The 15986-nt window shown below is 39.7% G+C and overlaps 1 protein-coding gene across 1 annotated transcript; it reads right to left on the reverse strand.

Annotated features, from left to right (window-relative positions):
- Positions 1–1165: 1165 nt before the first annotated feature.
- Positions 1166–3144, reverse strand: LOC110860416 (lysosomal acid glucosylceramidase). The gene is made up of 5 exons (XM_035860340.1): positions 2604–3144; positions 2310–2537; positions 2233–2278; positions 1530–2158; positions 1166–1459 (listed from the first exon to the last, which is right to left on the reverse strand). Exons 1-5 carry the CDS (start codon positions 3132–3134, stop codon positions 1289–1291), a joined length of 1605 nt encoding a protein of 534 aa, XP_035716233.1. The 5' UTR covers positions 3135–3144; the 3' UTR covers positions 1166–1288.
- Between the last annotated feature and the right edge of the window lie 12842 nt (positions 3145–15986).

Genomic DNA, 15986 nt, shown 5'->3' on the forward strand with positions numbered 1-15986 from the left:
CCCCGTCATATTGACCCCATGATAGATTGATCCCATACCATATTAACCCCAGGACAGATTGACCCCTTGCCACATTGACCCCAAGACAAATTTACCCCCACATCAAATTGACAAATTTAAAAATTGTCAACCTCAAACAACCGAGGGGATGACTCACAATGATTTTTTTAATTGGTTAGAAATAGCTAAAATTATGCATCAATGTGCAAGTTTATCAGATTTAAGAATATGAGGGGAATTTTAAGAAATCTGGTAGCAGGAGATCGGTCGATATTTTATTGACACATGTGACAGTGAGGATGAACTATTGTCTAGTGTATGGAACCTTATGCCGAGAAAACTACAATATAGCGATAACCCGCGTAGTTTTTGCATTTTAGTTTAGTAATAATAATCACTGGGTTATATGTAGGACACAAATTTAAAATAGGGCTCTGACTCTGACTCGGGCAACTAAAGTCTTCAATTTTAGATTGGAATATTTGATTTGAGCCTGAATACAAAATAAAGGACACCGCACGATCAACATGGCACATTCTCCCTTTTGTATTTTTGTACCATTTTTTGATATGCTGTAGATGTTTAGTAGCAGAAAAATTGTTACCATTAAAGTCGAAATCCACCTCCTTGGGTAAAAAGGTCTGTAACGCTGTGTGGCTTTTGACATCCCGACCAGGTAAATGAGGTCGATTTCAACATGGGTAGTTTAACTTGTGTTCTGCTATTAAAGATCTTCAACTTATCAAAAGCGGGCAAAAAAATATATAAGAGTGATTGTGCCGTGGTGATCATGGGGGTCTTTTAATTATTAGTGTCAATTTTGGGTTGGGGTCAATGTGGTTCGTGGTCAATATGGTATCATACGGTATGATTCATACCAGGAAATCTGACCAAATTTAATTATGTAAATTTCCATCAAATCACGACAAATTGACCCCATACCAACAGTTAGGGGGCAATCTATCGCGAGGTCAATATGGCGGGGTCATTCTGTCGTGGGGAAATCTGATGGGGTAAATTTGACATGGAATCCTGTAGAATGCATGAACTCCACCCCAACTGCAGTTTTTAAAAATTATTTCACATGGCCTACCTAAAAATAAAACATAACGTTTGGAACAAATTGATTTAAATTGGCAGAAATGGGTGCAATGACAACGCAAGATTGAACGAATGACCAGTTTTATTTCAACTTGAGGTTTCTAATCAACAAGCTTTTAGATTATAAAAATTTGTGTTCGACCATCTAAAGGCTTGCCATGAAAGACAACACATACTCAAATTAAGTTTAATAATATAAATAACTATTGAAAGACTTGGCACCCACTCGGATCTTAATGGTTCCTTTGTTTGGAACCGTCAAGTTGAGGACCTGGTCCTCCATTAACATGTTGTACGAGACAATAGTCACGCCACCATCCGGGCGCAGGAAGGCAGTAACACGGAAATCGGACGTACCCTAAAAATTAAATCAGATTTAGGGCTCACCTCTCGGGTAGAATAATAATTTAAATAAATCCCCATCTTACCGGGAACACAGGAACCGTTGCCATTCGTCTTGATCCCGGAACGACAAACTTGCTCCAATGTGCAAGCGCATAGTACATCGGCATTTTGTAGAACTCTGAAGCATCATCACTCACAATAATGGGGGCCGATCTCTCACTAGCCCCCGCCCAGGTGGGACCACCCGACATGTTGAGCGCCAAGTTCCAATCCGTCCACCCCGCGACCGAGTGTTGCGTCGTGGAGGCGATGTCTTGCATGTAAGTTTCCGCCAAGTACCAGCTCCCCAGACCGACAGGGTCTTCCCCGAAGACCATCGAAGCCTCGGTGAGAAGGACGAATTTGTTGAATCTGGCGACAATCTCGTCATACACGGACATCGGGACTTGTTCGCTGAAATACCAATGGACGGCGGTTCCAGCGACAAATTCGTTCGATATAGGGTCAGCTAGAATGGTCTCAGTCCAGTTCTGCACGTGGGCGCGATCATGGTCTAGAATCATGAGGGAGAAATTAGTCGGTGTGTTGTACCCGGCTGCGCGAAGGTTTGGGCCGAGATGTTGGACGATGAAGTCACGCTCCATGGCTGCCGTGAAGCCGCACGTGTTCCATGGGAATGTTTCTGAGAAGCCGGTCATGGGCTCGTTTTGAACTGTGTGGTGAATAAAGGGAGGAGATTAATAGGTTGATTAGTTGGTATTTTGATTAATGAGTACTCAAGCCAACCTGTCATTCCCCAAAGATCAACGCCTTCAGCCCTGTATGCGTCCAAGAATCTAAAAAAAATGTGGGAAATGTCTCCATTTATAAAATTCTTTCCCCCAATTGCGAAAATATTTATGACCGAGGTGATCACCTACTTGACCAAGTATTTCGAATAAGACCCAAATAGCAGAACCAGGCCCATCCCTCAAAGTCCCGTTCCCATTGACTATCCCGTTTGTTTTCATCCAGGCTGGAGGAGCCCAGGAGGATCCGTACCATTTAACGTCCTGAGCAGCCAACTCCCTGGCCAGTTTGAGTTGTGGGATCTATGCATATTTTAAAGTTGAGGGGTAAATAGACTACATCATGAAAAATACCCGGGGATTCCTCACCTTAAAAGAAATATCCTCATCCACCAAGTTGAACGAGTCCAGGCCAATGTCCTCTGCCACGTCGTCATACGAATACGGCCGGGTGGAGAAGTCCGACCCGGAAATTGTGATCCTTCCCAGTGCGAACTCTGCCCCAGTGGCGCCATAGAAGGAGGTATACGCATCCCGCAACATTTTAGGGCTTAGTCGGCCAGGGTTTAAGGCGGCCGCATCGCTGAAGGAACCCCCAATGCCGAGCATCTCTTGGTGGAGTTGGGTCGGTTGAAGGATGACGTTCCACACCTGTCCGATCGGGTCTTCCGTCCCGTTGAAGGATTGTAGTCGGCGGACAAAACGCTTGTTGCCGTCGCGATCGCTCTCAAAAATTTGGACAATTCCGTTCGGAGTGGGGGTGAGGGGATCGATGGTGTCGCACCAGAGTTCGTCACACACGCAGACCATGCCATCCGGGTAGTAGCGGGGATTGCAGGGGTCCGCGGCGAGAATGAGGGACGGGGCGAGGAGGCCCAAGACGAGGAGGGAGAGAAGCATTTTGAGAAGGGATGAGGGTGGCAGTGTAGTGGCCAGATTTGGAGAGTGCAAGGTTTTATATACCCGGCGGAATGGTGTGGATTAAAGTGTGGGTTGGAGTGCAGTTGGTTCTTATCTATTTGGGTGGATGATAAATCGGTTAGGTTAATAATAGTCGGGCTGGATGGGATGAGTAGCAGTTGGGGAAGACGTTATTTGTATGCTTACATTCCACTGGAATTTGGCAGGGTTCCAATTGTTCCAATTGGTTTGGACTTGTCGGCTGTGAGCGAGATTGTCAACGTGACCTGATTATGATTACATACAAGGTTTAAGTGCGAAATGAGGCTGGATGTTTCCTCTACATACGAGGACGTGGAGAAACAAAGATATAATTACTTTGGAAGTAGGTATGCATACTTTTATTATGGGGAAGTTCAGACACTTTTTTCCACTTTGGAACCCTTGACGCGTCTGTGTATCGTGCGCTGCAAGATTTCAGACCTACCCAACGTGTTAATTAATCACTTCTATGACCCCTTTACACGTATTCTGCATGATATTGTAGAGTTTGAGTTACATACTTACATACAGTTTGTATGTAAATACGTTCTAATTAGCCATAATTTTGACAGACTCATCCGTCTGCCGGCTCTCTGGCTGATGACAATGATGGATTTAAACTACTGAATTTAAATATTTAGTAATTCGCAGTGCTCGGTAAAAGGCTAAAATAAAAATAGGCTGTATTACTTTTTTTAGTTAGTTTTTTTCTTTTTATCTTTTTACTATATTTATGTGCTTTTATTATTGTCTTACGTACACTTACCCAGCACCACCTAAAGACTTGCATAATAGAGTACAAATAATGAAAACCGGTTTTTGCCAAAAGTTTCCTAATTAATTTTTACTCCAACAACCGTTTTCGGCGTATTTCTAGAATTCTCAAGAGAAATTTCACGATTTGGAAATAAAGGTCAAATCTCACATACCCTCATAAGTTGGGCTTCGTAGGAAAGATCTTTTTGGGAGGATTCGATTTAAATCAATTTATATTTGATAAGAGGTTTTCTTTTGCTTTGCCGAACCCTGGCAATTTGCACACCATTCTTGAATTGATAGAATCCATCACTGTCACGAGATAAATAAATAATTGGGTTGGTTGCTATCTCAAAATAACGTTGGGATCCAGCATGTCACGTTGTTTGGTATCTGCTCCGCCTGATCCACTTAGGAAGGTGTGAGTGCTCTGTTTAGATAATTTGCAATGTGTCCAACATGTCTGTGAATCATGATAGTGTTTTTCAGTATCACTGCTGTTAAATAACACCTGCACGTGAAATTAGTGCACGAAAATGTTTTTAAATGTTTAATAACACCCACCAAAAATCTGGAAAATGCATGAAAATGCACAAAAATCTTTTTAGGGCAAATAACATTTAATTATTACTATTTTTCTAAGTAATTGGTTAATTAAGAACCCGTTGTACCATTTTATGGTATTTATATCATCAGCTGAGTATTTTAGTGTCAAAAAGTATTTCCTTTTGGTAATAAAAATATAAAAAATCTAAAAAATGTAATCTTAAGTAATGGTTTTATACGGTTTCAACTTGAAACTTTCTAGACAGTAAAGTTTCATATAACTGAATCTCACCCGCATTTGACATTACATGAAAATATGAAATGTATGGAAAATATGAAATTCCTAGCAAGAAGTGAATTTCATTTATTTTCATGCATTTTTATGCACCGTGCATGCCTAAATATAATTTCGTGTGCACAGAAAGAAACACTTGTGTATTTGTACCAATCAATCAGGTTTGGGCATTGTTTATAGTGCTGCCCAGAATTTTGCACCCAACCCTAGCAGACTTGCGGGTTTGATTGATGGAACGGTAGCGTTACGTTGTTCAGAGTCAAACAGAGAATGAGGTGTCCCCGTTCGACCCAGAAAGCTGGATTTGCCTCTTGCTAAGTATAATTTCAGTGGCAGGATTTCTCACATTTTTGACCAGGCAGACCTTGGTCCATATGATAATCACGGTCACATTTGTATTTCTCGGAAACGTGGGCGAAACTTGTGGAGAGGTGTATTGTTCGAGGAAAGTGTGCCTAGTTTTGGTGGTGATATGGTTTTTTGGGAATTTTGTCCTCATGGTGAACGTTTACCAAGGGTCGATGTGTTCCTGCACGACGGTCCTCTTCCCTCCACCGACGCCACGTGGGGTGGAAGATCTTGTCAAATGGGATATTCCGATCGTGGCTGGGGATACATTTTATGATAGTGTGACTCGTCCTTCCCACAACGAGAACGACATTTGCGCAGAAAAGTATTAATTACCGTTCAATTAAACTTTGGAACTCTTTGCCACGGGATTGGGAAGGGAATCTGAGTTATCCAAAATTCACGCAAATATGTCATGAATGGATAATTACTAGACGTAATGACGAAAATATCTATTATTAAATAATATATAAGTTTAGTTGTGGTTAAATGCCTAATTAGAGAATTAGCTCATTGTGTCATGAGTTGTAAACCAGTTTGTACTAACTGATATTTATTGACACGAATAAAGGTTATCAAATCAAATCAAATCGTTCGGATAAATAATACCTGGCGGATTACATTCTTCCCGAGTTACGCCAACGGGTAAAACCGGGTAGAAAATTGTACAAGTTTCTGCGGAAATTTCAAGAAAAGTTGTTATCCGTTCAAAACACCTCGATTAAAGCTAAGGTGAGCCAAATTCTTGCGGAAAATTCGCCCCGGGGTCATCATCCAACCATTGCGTTATTAGTACCTGAAAGTATAATTGATTTTTCTGAGTGGATTTTTAAATTTCTTGGGAACCGCCGCATGGTGCGGAATATACGCAAGTCACCATTCCACATTGTCGATTTTAAAGTTCGGCCGGATAATTTGCTACTTCCATATTTCAAAAAGGAAGCGGGACGATTTAGTGAGTCCGGGTTGGGGGAGATGTGGGATAAGGTGCACAGGATTGCGCAGGTTTTGCGGCACGCAAAATTAATTCCGGGAGAAAGAATTACTTTAAAGCGGTTCAATATTCGTTTGGGAATGTGAGGGAGCCCGTGGTAGTTCATGAATCGCATCCTGTCACCATAGAGCTTATTCTGCCGGCGTTGGTTATATGTACAATTGTCATGGGGGCAGGAGCGGTGGGGTTTATTGGTGAATGTAAGAATCTTTTTTTAGATGATTCTGGGGAAATTAGCGTGACAGATTTGGGTTGCTATTTGGGCGGGATGAGGAAAGTGTAATTTTGGTTAAATCTGATGATTTCCTGATGGAATTTATCCAATAGCTTTATTTACAGTATTTGTATTTGAATTTGTGTAATGGACGTAGAATAAATTTTTAAAAGCTTTTGTAGATATTTGCACAAGTGGAAGTTTGTAAGTTTCTAAAATGTCTGCAAAACATGATGCGTATGCGTATGCATACCTAATTACCGACATGCCTGTACATATCGTGCGTCAAATAATTTGAATCTATTGAAAAAAATTGAGGTTGGAAGAATCGCAGGGCTATCGGAAGTCTTGGACACCTCCTTGATTTCCGGGATTATGGGACAATGTGATAAAACTGTTTTTGTGCACCGGACATTTATATCAAATCAAGTGGGTATTTGTTAAGTGTTTTGGGTGGGGAGAGTTCACACTTAAATAGAAAACCGTACGCGACAAGGGCCGGGACCGTTTATTCGAGAGGGTCTAACATAAAGGTTAGAAAAGGGGGTGCGATAAGCAGGGCCCGAGCTTGCCAAAAATCTTACCGGGGCAAAAAAAAATTTGGCGCCCCTAGCCGCTCGCGCCTTCGGCGCTCGCAGGCTATGCTTTTCCTCGGGCTAATAGACGAGGAAAATCTTCTTTCCCACATTTGCGAAACAACCGTTATTATTATCTTAAAAAATAAATTAACTAGACCTACTAGGGGTAATTAATGATCAGTTCTTATGCTGTGGGCCGTATAATAAATTTTAAGACATTGACACGGTTCTACCCTACATATTTGACGCTCTAGCAGCTGCATAATTTTCAGGGTAGTACCAGAGCAGGATTTTGGTTCCAGGGATGTCCAAAACACACGGTTTCAAAATACAAAGCGGAAATACACTTCAGACTTTTCAAAGTCCAAAATACATTAATCAACAAATACTTGCACTACAGAGGGTTATTCACTAAACATGACAGTCTGTATTTTTTAAGATAGATCAGTTTCCCCCGACCCAAATCGGGAAATTTAAATAGTTTCTCACAAATTGATTTATTAGAGTTCGGAAAATTTTTTACTCCGCTTGAAAATTTTCACCATGGGCCCACAAAATGACCCCAAAGTGGTCCATGCCTTTAACGCACTTTGCAAAGCAGGAAAGACCCCTACGGAGATATTTCAAGAACTAAAAAAGCAAAACATTACTATTTCTATTAGAAACATATATAGAATAAAGAGTGGCGAAGGAAAAAGAAACATCGCAGAATTTGGGACTTCCACAACCTCGAAACGACTGCCCCACAAGATTGCAGAACCCGACGCTTATCCGAAAAATTTCCCGTGACGTGAAAAAAGAAAACCCTCTGACCCAAAATCAACTGGTACAGAAGCACAAAGTCTCCTAACGTATAATTGGCCGAATTACTCATCAATATCTTGAGATCAAGACATTTAAAAAGATGTAAGTTCACGAACCACAAACTTTTTCTCAGACACCGCTCGAATCACCACCCAGATCTCGAACAATTATTTTTAAAGATCCGAAATTTTAATTATTTCGTATAACAAAAACCTAGTTACGTCCATTTATGCGCCCTCCATGTTTTATCTTCGATGGAAAATTTCAAATCGATACTTTAAGAATTTACATGAAAATTTTTTTGATGGATTTTGCAAAGTTTCAGATGAGAAGTCATTCAAAGAGTATCTGCTGTCGGCCTTAAAATTTTAGCTTTTTAAAAATTAGAACTTTACTCCCCATCAAAAAAGGGTGAGGAATACGATGAGAACACCTAAAAGATTTACAGGAGAGTCCTTCGTACAAAAAATTGAGATGAGAGGGACTGTCATGTTTCGTGAATAACCTTCTGTATTATGGGGTGAAGCGAAGCGAAATTCCTTTATGAGAATGTCTTGTATGTCTGTAGACAGACAGACTGTCTGTCGGTCTGTATCTATAACTTTATAACAAATTCGAATATGGACATTGGATTTTCGCCAATGTGTTTCTAATTTTTTAAGTGCATATGAGTTCAAAGATAGGCGTTTTAGGTCATAAGGCCATGGCACCACGGACGCCAATGGTCAAAGATGTCGAGTTTTTTGTCTTAACCGTTCTAGACGTATTATTGGAAGTGGATTTCAAAAATCGCCATCATTTCGACGTGCGGTGCGCGTTGACAGTGTAGACGACGCCACTTGTCGAAAATGTCGAGTTTTTTTGTTTCGGTAGTTTAGGACGTAGCTTAGGGTGGGGATTTCAAAGATCGACATCATTTTGACATGCCATGACCGCATGACCGTGTTGCTTCAGCCCTTTGCTAGATTTCGTTTGGAACGGTTTATTTGTTGTCAAAACACAAAATACAGTGTGGCTATTCACGTCACTCAAAATCGTTGGTTCGGACCACATCGTCGCAACTTCTCGGTGTTGGCGAAATGTGTATAAACTGAAGATGAGAGGAGAAATGAAAATTTTTCTTGACGACGAGTTTGTGAAACTTGTGATAATAGATGCACATTGCTTCGTATGTTTCGTAACAAAATAAAAGAGTCTGATTGTTTGTCGCATCGCAACTCTTCGTGAACATCGCAAACTTGAGAAGCTACGTTGGGAAGTACTATATGTAAGTACTATATGTTGGGTACTAATAATACATGGAATACGTAACTCATGATTGCATACATAGGTATATTGGAAACTAAGCAGCATTAAAAATCACATTTTACTACTACACTTTATTATTTATTGTTTGCCTTTAATATTTAACTTTATTCAACATGTATTCAACACGTATTCAATGTAAAATTCAATTATATCTAGTGTAAAGGCGGGCGCCTACCGGCGCCCCCCTGAAATCTGGCGCCCCGGGCAATTGCCCCGCTTGCCCTCCCCAAAATCGGGGCCTGGCGATAACCCGAGGTGCACCATCACGAAATTGACACGAGTTTGGAACGAATCTAAACACCCCCGTTTTCGTGTTAGACACGTATGAAACTGGTAGAGATTTTGTGCCAAACTGGTGGTACATGTCGCTCTTTTTAACGTGTGTAATTCGTTCCTAATACGTTCATCAAGAACGAATTTCGACATTTCGACACGAGAATTACCCTAAATAATCACGAGAATGCCCCGAAATAAACACCAGTTTTTCACGCTTCAAACACGAATTTTGATCATGACTCTTGTTCTGGGTTTATTTATAATTTTTCTGCTCAGTAAACAAACTAACAAAGTAATTCACAGAAAATTTAAATGAAAAATGGTAAATAACGATTTATCACTCGTCGACTTCGGATCCAGAATTGGTTGAAGGGAGAGTTTCGCGGGATTTAGCCAACCGTTTCCTGGTGAAATAATTACACAATAAAATTAGTGTAAATTAACCAACAGTAATAGTTTAACAACTGGGATATTTTTTATACCTATCGGAATCAATGCGCTTGTAGGAGCTTTTTAGCCAATTTTTAATTATGTCTGCAATTTCGTCGTCATCAGCGTTGTCTAATTTTCCATGAATTGCTTCTGAAAACCATATTTAAAATATAATTAACGTCATAGCAATTGCATATTTATGAAAAGAATATAAAGCTCTCACTTACCAAACACAATTTGTTTCATAAAAGATTTAGAAAAGGGAGACTTTCCTCCTCTTGAGCCAATCCAATTATAAGATGACGCAAATTTATCTGTCATCAATTTCTTTAGAATTCGCTGCGTTATGTTCGGCAATTTCTTTGTGCCACTTATCCCTCTTTGAAGTTCTACAATCTTCAAACCAAGAGTTGTAATTGAGAGTTTGGCTAAGCTAAATAGCATTCAATATCATAGATAGCTTAGATAGTTACCAATACGGCCTTGGAATTCTTGACAAAATCCTCAAGTTTTTCTAGGTCGGAAGGATCGTCCATTGGTAGTAAACCTTCAGGAAAGGTATCTTGTGTTGGACGACCTTCTATTTCATTGGAACTGTTGTTCATTATGACGTCCACGCTTTCCTGCAATTGCCTTAGCTGAGCTTTAACAATATTTACTTGACGCACCATCCAGTTTTGAAATTCTAAAATATTAAATAGGTAAATTAGCATATTAGAATTTTATTAAAATTTGCATAGTATTAAAATTAGCATGTTAGGTATATTAATAATGTATTGTTAATCACACTAACCTGTGTTACTATTATTTGTGACATTTATTGACACGGATTCATCACTATTAGAAATTCCCACATTGCCAGTTTTATCACAGTTTGCCAAGTCATCCATCCTCGATTTTTTCGATGTGCTCAAAATTTCTTTACCATTCACTGGATCAAATTTAGTGCTAGTGCTTGGACGATCGGAAATCACCTTGGGCGCTCGAGACGATCGGACGTTCTGGCACACGCTTGCATTGGGGCTCGCAGGTATGCCTTGCGGCGAATGTGGGGAATTAATCAATGGGGTCAGTTGGTTCACTTCCGTGATAGTAATGCTGCTATCCTCATTGACATCAGAAACCTGGGATCTGGTTTGCGACGTACCATCTCCAACTAACACTAAACAGAGTTTTAATTGTTAGCTTCACCTCACATGAATTAAGAAAGCAATAAAATATATTTTATTTTGCTTCCACAAATAGAACTCACCCAGATATTTTGGAGGTGGTGGCATTTGTTTCACCTTAGCTACATGTGACATTTTCTTCTTCTTTTTATGGCTAACAGATTCCGCGTCTTCTTCCGAGTCGCTAGGATTTCGATTCGACATATTTTTCTTGTGTCGCAGCTCACGAACGCTCTTTTCTGTTTCACTCTCGAACTCTGGGTCTGTTTCCTCTAGAGCTTTGCCGATATTGTTTTTGGCTTGCTGGTAGGTTCCTAAATGAATGGATAATGAAGTGGTTAATTTTAATTCAAAATTACATATCTTAAAACTCAAATAAAAGGAGACTTACCAAATCTCTTTCCACCTCCAAGAACAACGACTTTGAATAAAGTCCACGTGTCTGTGTTTGGGTCGTCGCCATCCATAGCGGCCTTCACTTGTCGGTCCAAAGATTTATACGGGGGCCACCAACATTGCTCATTAGTAGATTCCAACCAATTTATGGGCGTTATTTCAACCTCGTCGGTATCCACGAAATGTACAATTGAATAACTAGCCGCCGGTGAACTTGCTGCAGGGGGAATGCTGGTGATCGAACCAGCTTCTTTATTTGCTGCAACTTATTTTCAAATGGGAAGGCGCTGAAGTTGTCAAGAGGGCCATGTCGAATGCAATCTCGAGCTAAATGTAGCAAACTGTGGAGATTATGGCTGCAGTATTTCTTTCCATATATTTCGCCAAAGTTGTTAACAAAATATTTTAGTAATTCTTCTGCGTAGTTATTAAGTGTTAGATAAGTTTTCGGATTTACAAGAATAGTGATGGCGACATGGAGACACAAAAAATGTTGATACAACTCGGCCGCTAAGATTTTGTTCAGTACTATGGGGCCAGTGTACAACACGAACTGCCGATACTCAGTGGCCTTCCAGTGATCGAGTTCTTTAAGTGGACGTGGTTTCCTTGCAAATTCCTTTGGAATTGATGTTCTTATGTTGCACAAATTAATTGATAATTGATCAACTTCGTGAGGGCGAAGGGCCCATGGACATTTTTTACCTTTCGTCCATAAAAATAGCAATTTCCTAGTAATGCCAAGGCAAACCAGATGCATGAAATCTACTGGAATATCTTCGACCAAGTTTATAGGGAGCAATTCTATTATGGAGGGCTGATTATGATGAGCTGCATCCAATTTTAGACGGATAGATTCATCACTTCTCAAGTTATAATTTCCTGGAGGGAACGTTACACGCTTGTCCACATATTCACCTTTTATGTCACATTTTCCACACGAACTATAACCACTATGACACTTTGTGCCCAAAACAAATGATCTCGCAGGTAAATCGCACACGATTGCAGATATTTCGAATTTTAAACTGAAGTCTTGTTCCAACGAAATGAATTGGTTGATGAATCGACTTAAAAAATTGTTTATATCTGTAGGTTTTCCCAGACCAGAGTAAATTCCAATCACAACCACTTCATTTAACTGAATAAGATTAGCTAGAATTGGCCAAAATTGTCGTGCACTGCTTTTGTAGAGAGGAATGCCGTCAATGTTAATTTGAATTTTCACAATTGTGTGTTGCGGGGCTTGTGCAAATAACTTTTTAATGGATGGGATCCAGTCAAAGTGCACATATTCTCCGGGTTCAACAGTTTCAATTTTTGTTTCTCTTGGAGTCCGCAGAAAAGTTCTTGGATCTTTTGGTAAATTAAAACCAGATTGTCCATTCAAAATTTCTAACAGATCTCGTAATGCAGCGCATGTAATGTTATGTTTCACTGCCCACTCTCGTAAATCATTACTGGTGTCCTTACCGATCTGCTCGAAATCACTATCACTTGAATCTGACCCCGAGGTGGACTGACTGTCAGAGAAATCTGAGGAAAAAGGGTTGCTGTCACTGTTGTTGGCTTCTAAAATCAAATGGTCGCGTTGGGGTGAACTTTGTTGGTATGGGCCTGGAAATTTTGAAATCGGGACAGTAGATTTTAATATAGTTTCCTTAGCGTATTCGGAAACCAATGTGAAATCTTTAATTCCCTGCTTGGCACTACGGAATAATTTTCGTGACCTTGCTCGATGCATCGTTGAGATTGAAATAATAAATGCGATTCAAATAAAGTGACTTCTTCCTGGACAAACTGCACGGGCAGAATTTAGCTGCGCATTAAGTAGAACACGTATATTTTTCGTGATTTTCCCGTGCATCTCAGGAATACTAGGAACACGAATTTCGGTAATTGAGTTTCTCGAGTTTAATTCGTGCTAAACACGAGCGATTTGGAACAAATTACGTGGTGAGAAATTCGAATTTATTTTACGAGTTATGCACGTGTTTATAAAAATAATTACACGAAAAATGCCCCAAGAACGATATTGACACCGGGGATACCAATAATACACGTGATTATCCCGGTTGGTGCACGTCGAGAAGTGACTAATTCAGAGGCCGGATTCCTAAACTGGTGGAAAGCGGGTTATACCAGTTCTGGCAAGATTTGGAGGTTTATCTTAATGTAATTGGGGGAAGGGATAAAATGCATCAAGACAAACTTTGACAACAACGGAATTCTAATATTCTTACGATCTTTGTCATACTAGCGATTGCGGTAGGGTTTTGTGGCATGGTGTTTGTAAGTGAGGTTGTGCTGGTGATCAGGGTATGTAAATTGGAAGGACTATACATAGTGTGTCTCCGTTGGTATTCCCCTGCACGGAATTGTCATACGAATAGAAGAATAGTGGGAATTTTAGTAAGGCCGGTGAGGGAATAGTATAAAAGTAAGTTTGTGGAGAGCCATACCAACTGTTCCACAAACCCTGTTTCCATTTTTAGCAAAAAGCAGAGTGAGAGTTGGACTCTGGTGGGTATCACCACCACCGGCGACTGTCGATGCGACAGTGCCGTATGGTGGTCTGTCTCACTTCTCACTCTCTGCAAATTGTTTACCGGGATTATGAACCAACTCGTGTTGAGATGCTTTTTATCTCTCACACGAGTTGGTTCATCTTTGGAATTCTCCAGTTTTTTAAAATAAAACTAAAAAAGTGGGAGTTTTTTTTATAAAATATTAAAAAAGTGAATCATGGAGGCTCACTCCTCCCTCCCAAGAGAGCAGCCACCTTCACCACCACCCCCAATATCACCCCTGCCACCACCGCCACCCCCAATTTCGACATCACTTCCACCACCACCACCGGATACTACCACACCCACCGAAATAAGCCAAGGTAGGTACCTTTTAAGGTTGAATCTCTGAGAGCAACGGTCAAACGTGTCGAATTTTTTGTCTTGACCGTTTTAGATTGGTCGTGGATTTCAAAAATCGACTTTGTTTTGACTTGTCACGACCGTGTGACCGTGTCGCTTTACCTTTTTGCTACATTTCGATCGTTGTTTGCAACGGATTATTGAAAATGGTATGCTTTAAAAATCAGAGATGGGATAAATATTAAAATTGTTATATTATGTTATATTTTTAAAATTGTCAAAAACTCAGAGATGGGATAGTTTAAGTTGGGGTATATTTTAAAAATTTTCTAAAAAGCCGAGATAGCTTAATTATTTAAATTTTGCAATATTTTTAAAATTTTTAAACAAATAGAGATAGGATAATTATTTAAATTGGACAAGATTCCTGAAATTAAAAAATCAGAGATGGGATAATTATTTAAATTGGGGAAGATTTTTAAAATTTTCAAAAAATCAGCGATGGGATAATTATTTAACTTGGGCAGGATTTTTTAAATTTTCATAAAATCAGACATAGGGTAATTATTTAAATTTTGCAAGATAATTATTTAAATTAGGGAAGATTTTTAAAATTTTCAAAAAACAGATTGGGTTATTATTAACAGTTGGAAATTTTTACAAAAGTTTTGAATATTCAGAGACAGGTTAATTTTTAAAATTAGAACATGCTAATAAAATTCTATTGGAAGATTCCAATTAGTAAAAACGTTTCAAAGTATGTCAAAAATTCAAGTAGTGGTAATTGTTTTCTTTATAGTACGTCGCTGCGACATTGGACTCTTGATTGCCCACCACCGATGGACTTGTTCTGAAGACGAATCTCGACCTCTAGACAAGATTGTGCAAAGCAGAACTATGCAGTCTGTCAGGCAGTCATTTCCAGGTTTCAATTTCAAACTTATTTTCAGTGATAATTTTTTCTGTGCAAAATGCATTGAGTTTTTTGGACGGCGCCGTGTTCGCACATGTTGTCATCCAAAGCATAACAATAAATACAAAGGCAAAAATGTGAAATACATCACTGCGGAAGATTACTTTACCCAATACAAAGCCCTGGGATTATTACCAAATCAAGCGATATGCAAGGACGCAAAATTCTGCTATGATGATACCCAAGAAATTCAAGATCAAGATTCGGAAGATCCTACCTTTGAAGAACCAGCCTCAAAGAAGAGATTGGTCGAGACGTTAACAAGTATCAAGCAAACAATTTCCCCTTCGGCCCCTGCAATAGCATTGAACAGAAGAAATCTCAAGCAACAAAGTAATCTAGTCACAAGAGAACTTGAGCAAGTAACGAAGACAATCACCACAGGATTCCAAGATGTCGGACTACCAATTCCAGACAAAGAACAACACAATCAAGAACAACTTCTCCAGGATTCTACAGATCTCAACTGGATCATGAAGCACTTGAAGCTAAGATTGCAAGGATGTTCTGAAGCCGAAAAAAAACAACTGCTTACCTTAGTTCCACCGTCTTGGAGTATTAAGAAGACTCAAGATTTCTTCAATATTGGGAAACGCTTGGTCCAGGGAAGCCGCAAACGTCGTAAAGAAACCGACACAATCCTTCCTCCAATAAAACCAAAATCTGGATACAAAATTACCCAAGAAACCAAATCCAATATTCAAGATTTCTATTATCAAGATGATGTGTCAAGAGCCTGCCCAGGACAAAAGGATTTTCTGTCCATCAAGAACAAGGAAACAGGAAGACGAGAACACAAGCAGAAACGATATCTTCTAAGCAATCTCAGGGAGCTCTACCAAAATTTCAAG

This window comes from Folsomia candida, unplaced genomic scaffold, assembly GCF_002217175.1.
Source record: "Folsomia candida strain VU population unplaced genomic scaffold, ASM221717v1 Fcan01_Sc032, whole genome shotgun sequence".
NCBI classification, from domain to species: domain Eukaryota; kingdom Metazoa; phylum Arthropoda; class Collembola; order Entomobryomorpha; family Isotomidae; genus Folsomia; species Folsomia candida.